Raw genomic sequence first — 8,590 nt, 5'->3', positions numbered from 1 at the left:
CATAATAGCGACTAATGTCTGCTGGGTTTAAATGAAAGTACTGTAAATAAGTTCACAGAATGCGACTTATCTGGTTCCCTCACACCTCTGTTGAGCGCATGTCCCCCGCGACGAGCCCTACCTTCCCCGCGGCTCACACTCATGTCCCCCGCTCGCTCCTGGGCCTCCGTCACCAAATTCTTTCGAAGTCGAGGCAGGAGAGAAGAAGTAGGAGCAGCTACTTTTCCGCCTGCCTGCTATCGGTGCCCGCCCCTGGGTGTCTTCCAAACACAATAGGTGGTTTCACGTCTGCATATTATATATGGCTCCATGAAAAAATAACTGAATGAAAGTCTCTCATAGCTGGTTATTTTATTTTATGCGTATCAACACATTGTTACAGAACTCCTGAAATGATCTTAAAAATGAAACTGCCATCGTTTGATACATGTGCGTGACGTGTGTGTGTGTGTGTGTGTGTGTGTGTGTGTGTGTGTGTGTGTGTTTGAGCGCGCGCGAGGAAAGGGCTGCCGTTCAAAGTAATAATCCATCACTTTAAAACAATGACCGAGTTTTCCTCTACAATGATTTAGCTTCCTTCCAAAAATCGGTTCATTATGTGTTTTCCACACAGATTCCAGATGTTTTCAGAGTGTCTCTATCACCCATAGCTTCTCCCAGTAGTATGTCTATGTCTATGTACAGTATGGAAAAGTGATTCCACTGAAAGTACAGTTTCCTCACTACATTGCTGCTGGACGAAGAAGAGGGATGTTTCTGAAGCCATATACAACTACACAACTAGTATACACTGTATATTTTAGAAGTACGTCTATACACGTTTTATGGGCCATAACAAATGTATTTATGAAAAAGTAATAAATAATTAATGTATTAATTATTAATTCTAATTCATGTATTAATTATAATTAATTTATTAATTAGTAATGGCAACTGTCCTGTCACAAAATATCATATTCAGTTACTATAGCTACTGTCCACCAATTTTATTCTGGAAATAACAAGTTTTTGCTGGTCCGCGTATTGCTCACGATAACGTCATCACGCTGCCTTGACCAGCAGAGGGCGCGATAAACACCTTTATGTCTCATCTAAAACTCTGAAAAGTAAACCTCGTTATCGTAATGACGACATTTGCTGTCGGAAAGAACAAAAAAGGGCTGAGATGTGTGTGTGTGTGTGTGTGTGTGTGGGGGGGGGGGGGGGGGGGGGGTGGCAGATGTCGACACACCAGATGTGATTTAAAAAGCCCACAGGACACAGCGAAGACGCAGCACTACCAGTGAGAGCACACTCGCTATTAAGAGAAGAGTCCAGCTTAGTTAACGTTTCTGGAATGAATAAGACTGTTTGCTTATTACTACTTGTAAACTTGAAAATCTTTTTCTGCGATGGACGTAAGTTATTTTTCCTGCAGTTAGGCTATTTCTTAAAAGCGTAGTGATGCAGTTTGTGCTTTTATTTTTTTATAATACCTTTTTTCGTATTTTTATCTTATATTCCTATGTATTCTGTTATTTATGTATTCTGAATTGTGTTATCTTTACAGTGGACCCCTGCTGCGCGGATCCTTGTCAGAACAGAGGTGTGTGTGTTTCTAAAGGCTCAGACTCGTACGAGTGTGACTGCACAAGAACAGGCTTTTACGACCAGAACTGTACCACACGTAAGTCTCCCGAAACAGTTGATATAAAGTTCTGTAAAGCCAGAAGGACTCTATAGATTGTAACTTTTTTTTATCTTAACACCGTTTTATGTTTTCTATGTTCTCTTTAGCGGAACTTTCCACGTGGATTGCATCTATGTTGAAACCCAATCCAAACACCGTGCATTACATTTTGACACATTACAAATGGATCTGGGACATCATAAACAACATCTCCTTTCTGAGGGACGCTATAATGCGCTATGTCCTCACATGTATGTTAAATTAATACATTTTATTATATACAAAAATACTTTTCTACTTTTGTCTAGTTTTTCCTCATAATTTTCAAATAGATGCTAAATAATTGCATTAACGTTTTTGTAATTGTTTTCTTCGTACTTTACAGCCAGGTCAAATTTGGTTGACAGCCCACCAATTTACAATGCTGATTATGGCTACAAAAGTTGGGAGGCATTCTCTAATTTGTCCTACTACACCCGCACCCTGCCTCCATTACCCAAGCACTGCTCCACGGACACAGGGGCCAGAACACTTCCTGATGCCAAGCTGGTAGTAGAGAAGGTCCTGTTACGACGGCGCTTCATCCCAGACCCACAGGACACTAGCCTGATGTTCGCCTTCTTTGCCCAACACTTTACACACCAGTTCTTCAAGTCAGACATGAAGAAAGGACCAGCGTTCACCAAAGCCCTGGGTCACGGAGTAAGTGCCCTTCTATGTCCTTGAAGTGCAGTAGTATTGAATGAAGCAAAGCAAATTCTCTTTCAGGCCTGTCTTGCATGAAATGATGGCTTAACATGTCATTCTGCCTCATTTCAGGTGGATTTGAGTCATGTTTATGGAGACACACTGGAGAGACAGCACAAACTGAGACTTTTTAAGGATGGAAAGCTAAAATATCAGGTACAAAAGAATCTACCAACTGTTTGGTCCTTTTTAACATTGCAACTCTGTAAGAACATCTTTCTTATACGTGAAAGACAGTTGACTACAGGAGTCCTTCTGACTGAAACTATATTGAAAACGCAGGTTGTGGATGGCGAGCTGTACCCCCCTCTGGTTAGAGAGGTGCAGGCAGAGATGCACTATCCACCCCATGTGCCTGAGGAACACCGGTTTGCTGTAGGCCATGAGGCGTTCGGCCTCGTCCCTGGTCTGATGATGTATGCCACCATCTGGCTGAGAGAACACAACCGCGTCTGTGATGTCCTGAAGCAGGAGCATCCAGACTGGGACGATGAACACCTGTTCCAAACAACTCGCCTCATTCTGATTGGTGAGGAACAACCCAGACAAACTGTTTGTGAGGAGTCATGAGAATTAATTTTAAAATGCTTCATATTCTGACTTTTTATAAATTCTTAAATATTATTAAAACCTTCTAAATCCTTCAAGTGAAGTCTGGTGGAACCTTCCAAATGAGGAGATTCATTACTGTGTCTGGCTCTCTTTCCTCAGGGGAGACCATCAAGATCGTGATTGAGGACTACGTGCAGCACCTGAGTGGCTACCACTTCAAGCTGAAGTTTGACCCTCAGCTCCTCTTCAGCGAGAAGTTCCAGTATCAGAACCGCATTGCGTCCGAGTTTAACACCTTGTACCACTGGCACCCGCTGTTGCCCGACGCCTTTCAGGTTCAGGAAAAGATGTACACATACCCCCAGTTCTTCTTCAACAATTCCATAGTCATGGAACATGGAATCAGCAACTTGGTGGAGTCCTTCACCAAGCAAAGAGCTGGCAGGGTAGGTACCCCCCCTCCCATCTATCCCACTTGATTAATTAAAATGTCTTTTAATTGGTGGTGCTCTTAGTTTGATTGACATCCTTATCTGATTTGCATCTTATGTCTGTAGATATCTGGTGGAAGGAACCTGCCTCCAGCAGTGCAGGGAATGGCTATAAAGGTTCTGGAGCAAAACAGAGAGACACGGTACCAGTCCTTCAATGCCTATAGAAAGCGTTTCAATATGAGGCCTTACAGATCATTTGAAGATATGACAGGTGAGGCATTGACTTGTTTACGGCTTGTAATGACAAATCCAGCAGAAAACCTCCTCTTACATCAATAATTAATCTGCAATAATTTATCAAGCAATTAATTATTAATCTGCATTTCTCTTTGCGATGGGAATTTTAGGAGATAAGGAACTGGCAGCAGAACTGGAGAGCTTGTATGGAGATGTGGACTCTGTGGAGTTCTATACTGGTTTGCTGGTGGAGAAGCCCAGGTCCGGTGCAGTGTTTGGGGAGACCATGGTGGAGATGGGAGCCCCCTATTCTCTCAAAGGACTACTGGGAAACCCCATCTGCTCCCCTCAGTATTGGATGCCCAGTACGTTTGGTGGCACAGTGGGATTTGAGATTGTCAACAGTGCCTCCTTGAAAAAGCTGGTTTGCCTCAACGTTAAAGGACCTTGCCCTATGGTGTCTTTCAAAGTTCCTGATATAAAGGTTCACAGTTTAACAAATGTTAACTTGAGTTCTACCTCTTCTATAAATAGTGGTATTAGTCCAACCGTTTTACTAAAGGAAAGGACGTCAGAGCTTTAAACATAGCATACTGGACCACTGAAAGATTTAGATTGTTTTCATTTTTTGCAGCCAGTGTTATTGAATTGAAATGTATTTAAAGTATTGTGTTTTATTTGATGATTTATTTATTCATGTATTTATTTATTTATTGTAAAAAAAATCATAATTTTGATTTTTTTTGTGTTGTTTACCTTCTGCATTTTGGCATGCAGCAGGACTGTAAGACTCCTACACAGAAGCATTTCTAGGGTACAATTAACACCTATTGTGTCTGGCAAATGGTGTATTCAAAATTCAATTCAAAAGTAGACATTTACTCTGAAGGCACATTTTAAAATCCTGTGTTTGTTTTTCAGTAACACTGGACTTTCAATTAATTATTTTACTCAATAAATGTTCTTTATTGAGAAAAGATAGCACTTGTTTTGCCAGTTTTTCTGCACAGCACATCTGTCACACAACTTAAAAATTTGAGCCAGGATATTATAGGCTTTGTCTTTTTAGCATTGATTTAATTTACAGTTTTTTATGACTGCTAACAAGCGTTTCCCAATACTTGTGATCAGTGTTGGGAACGTTACTTTAAAAAAGTAATTAGTTATAGTTACTCACTACTTGTTCAAAAAAGTAAATGAGTTAGTCACTGAATTACTCTATAATAAAAGTAACTCGTTACCAGAGAAAGTAACTATTTGCGTTACAGTTGAAATAAAAAGTTATATGCCAATGAATAAGGATTTTTTTTGAAAAAGCAGTTTTTACAGTCAGTTGAAATGAGTAGATCAGAAAGGTGTTTAACTTTTGATATTTATTGCACATCCACAGACCAGTGCAGTATAAAATCCTTTAATATCCCAAATCTTTGTAAAAAAAAATATATATAGTAAACAGTTACACTATAAAGTGAATTTACATCTATCAAATAAAATTAAATTCTCTCAATCTGAGACAACTGTTTGTTCACAACAGAAGTAAACTTAACAATACAACCTCTATTCTTAATTAAATAATTCAAATACCCAGTCTGGTAGACATTCAGGAACTTCAAGTATTTTCTTAAATAATGTTTATATCGCCACCTTGAAAATGCTAATTTTTCTTCGGCTTTCTCCTGACTCGCCATTTCTGTCTCTTCTCCGTTTGTGTCGTGTGCTTCAGCACGCGTGTAAAAACACTGGCTCTGATTGGCTACAATAACGCTGCCTTAGCCAATCGCTTACTGACTTGTTAAGTTAACAGGTGTTACACCGAGAACCGTGATCTATCGAGATCTGTTACTTCTCACTAGCCTGGGCAGCGGTCCGCTCGCATTACTGTTAGGTACTATATGGAATGTAGATTAGACAAAAAGGAGTCTGTAACAGTTTTGCAGTAAAAGTTATATTTTACTGTATTAGGGACATTACTGTAAATTGTAGCCTAACCCAAAAAATTATTACCGTAATTGTAAATATAATTAGCCATGGTCCCATATGTGTAAAAATACACATGTACAAAAAAAGCCACACAAGGGGGAAAACAGGATACAAAACTGAACAGTCTTGTTAGATGTTCAGCAGTTGGCCACATGTTTTCATCCACATCACATCTGATGGTGGCCCTTGCCATGCACCTGGGATAGAAAAGCTTGGTATGTCTTATTCACCCCTGGCAGTCTTCAGCTGAAATGTCTCTGCAGTCGGGATCCATTGCATCCAGGAGGGACATTTGGTCATGGGGCCGATGATCATACACCTTCAACCTCCAGACTGAAAAAAGTTCCTTAGTGGGGTTGAGGAAAGGTGAGATGGGCGGGAGGAAAAGGGACATCACTCTTGGATGGTCTATAAACCAGTTTGTGATGACATGAGAATGACAGAATGCTACATCGTCCCATCACAAATGTCCTCGTGTTTCCTCCCACCTGTTCCCTTTCTGCTTCTGGAACCAGTTGTTGGTAGAGTTCATTCAAAAACGAAAGAAGGAGGTCACTGTTATAGGGACCAATCTAGCATTTGTGAAGGACCAAACCAGCACTTGAGATTGCAGGACAAATTGTTATATTTGCTCCTCTCTGACCCGGTACATTACTGTACTTCATTTTATTTCATTGATGTATATGTGCAAAAAATGTGTATTACAGTAATAGCTTTTCAGCTCTTTTGTTTTTGCAGAACTTTGCATTTTATAAAATATTTAAGGTTTTGAAGCTTAAGTTTTCATTTTTGACATGCTGTGTGCAAGCATTTGTAAATAAGACAAAAATTATCCAGAATTTTGTTATTGGGTAACCTTGTGTGTATAGAAAATGTAAGCATTATAGAAACATGTAAAATGACTGCATTTTGTGCAAAAACAACATGAATTGTACTAATTGTATAGCCACTGAAGACTGATGTTGTGTTCACTGTGTTTAGAGTTTTGAAAATGTGACAAACGCATGTTAGCAGTCGTAAAAAACTGTAATTTCAGTTCAAGTAATTAATTAAATTTATAATGTAATTTCATTTCATACTAGCTGATTACCTCTTTAATGATACATTGTAACAAATCATTACAGAATACACTTTTCCCCCAAAACTTTGGTACCTTGATGATTCAGTGCTGACTGTAAGTTAGAAGGGATTCTGTTATTACGTAAAGTTTTCTTTTGTTGTAACTGTCCAGAATAAACTGATTTTTGGAAGTCCCTCACTGAAGTATGAGAACTTGGTTCCAAACACAGCAGGAGTTGGCTGGTTCTTGAGTCTGAAAGACAGGCTCTGTTTGGAGACGATTCTCTGCTGGCCTTTCCTGTTTCTTATGGGAAAATGACCAAGTCAAGAAATCCTGTTCCACTTCATGTAGTGAAAGCTGAAAAAACAGAGAGCGGTCGATGTGTGTATGTGTGGTGTGGGAAAGTAGAAACAACACACTTTCCATACAACACACATACAGTACAATGCACTTTCTGGAAAATCAAATATATAAAATTTACTGGAAGGGAAAATGAATATGGAAAGTGCTGCTCCAGATCAGGAAGCAGGAGCAGACACTCAAGCGTGGACACCCAGACTTTCTGGAAGTTTCAACGTTCGTTTAGTTACAGTGGGCTGAAGCATGAAATGACTGACCTACATGTACTGTAAATTTAGTATTTTTGACACTGCCACCTCCCAAAGTCTTGGTATGTAACTTTCTATTTGGTTACTTATTGCTTATTACGATGAAGTAACAGTTTGTACTCAGATACTGCTTTTACAATAGTACAATAATAGTGTGTCAATGTCATTGTCTGGATTAAGTTACCTTGATAGACACCTTAAAGTTCAAGTAAACATCTTAGACACCTTTGTGCCTGACTACATTACAGCTACATTAATATAAAAAACATAATTAATTGTAATTAATGAATAATTGTTACTTTAATATCATTGCTGTGTGAACTGTGTGAAACCACAAACACATGCAGTAAGGAAAACAAAAAAGTTGATTCTTTGATACAGTTAGGAACCTGCTATGTTAGACTATTAATGCTTAAGCTATGGCCACCAGAGCACTGCTGTTATAAGCAATCTCATACATGCAAGGTTTGAAGTCTATGACCATTCTCAGTGTCCTACTAATATAGACAAAATCCCACAAAATTATATGAAGTGATAACGGAGATTAACGTGACAACTTTTTTCACAGCTTTAAAGTTTGGGATTCACCATGGCTCAAGGCTATAATGGTAATTAATGAGCTTATATAATTCTGTTATGTAATTCCTGGCACAGTATTTGTCGAGGTAATGCGGGCTGACTTTGTCCTAACAACAGCCCAACCAAACAGGTTAGGCAGAGTAACAAATATCTAGTATTTAAAAGAATAAATGAGTGTTCAAATGTGTTTCGTGACAGAACCTTTATTGAGACATGGTCCTTGAAAGACTTGCCTGGCTATTCCAATGCCTATAAAGCAAGAAACAACCGACCCTCAGACTGCCTCAAATTTAGGGAGCTTAACCAGTGATGCTAAGTCCATTTTCTCAGAAGGCAGTGAAATGACAGGACCTGACCCACCCTCTCTGCACAATACCCAACACAGCACACATGCACTGTCACGTTTGGTACATTATTGGATCCTGTAATATTTAACACTCAAGGAATGCGTGTAATTGATGGTGTGGTGATTCCTTTAATCACATAATGGAGGGACGGCATGAAACAGGCTGAGAAGGAACACCAGGCTCATTTCAAGCTGAGAAGGAAGAGAGGGATTAGTCACTAACGGCTCGGCTCAACCGAGCACTGGATCGCCAGGGTGAGGAGTGGCTGCTTATCTCTGATTGATTATACCTCCCACCATCCGGGCACTGTGTCTTAGAAAGGCATGTATGCCAATGGAACAGCACCACAGCTCTCCTAGCTCCGCTGCTGGGAAGAT

At 39.7% G+C, this 8,590-nt stretch overlaps 2 protein-coding genes across 2 annotated transcripts in view; one reads left to right on the top strand and one right to left on the bottom strand.

Annotated features, from left to right (window-relative positions):
* The window catches only part of pla2g4aa (phospholipase A2, group IVAa (cytosolic, calcium-dependent)), a 16,361-nt gene extending 16,014 nt beyond the window's left edge, over nt 1-347 (bottom strand). The window contains exon 1 of the mRNA XM_076977448.1: nt 122-347. The gene's annotated coding sequence lies outside the window, so the exon portion shown is untranslated. The remainder of the gene's footprint in view (nt 1-121) is intronic.
* Nucleotides 348-1,237: 890 nt separating this feature from the next.
* Nucleotides 1,238-4,620, top strand: ptgs2a (prostaglandin-endoperoxide synthase 2a). The gene is made up of 9 exons (XM_076976918.1): nt 1,238-1,397; nt 1,550-1,666; nt 1,777-1,920; nt 2,055-2,371; nt 2,489-2,572; nt 2,699-2,945; nt 3,128-3,414; nt 3,526-3,673; nt 3,810-4,620. The coding sequence occupies exons 1-9, from the start codon at nt 1,337-1,339 to the stop codon at nt 4,220-4,222; spliced, it is 1,818 nt and encodes a 605-aa protein (XP_076833033.1). The 5' UTR covers nt 1,238-1,336; the 3' UTR covers nt 4,223-4,620.
* Nucleotides 4,621-8,590: the final 3,970 nt, after the last annotated feature.

Source organism: Brachyhypopomus gauderio, chromosome 16 (assembly GCF_052324685.1).
Source record: "Brachyhypopomus gauderio isolate BG-103 chromosome 16, BGAUD_0.2, whole genome shotgun sequence".
Classification (NCBI taxonomy): domain Eukaryota; kingdom Metazoa; phylum Chordata; class Actinopteri; order Gymnotiformes; family Hypopomidae; genus Brachyhypopomus; species Brachyhypopomus gauderio.
Note: the sequence above shows the minus strand (reverse complement) of the source record. Positions and strands in the feature narration are given on the sequence as shown.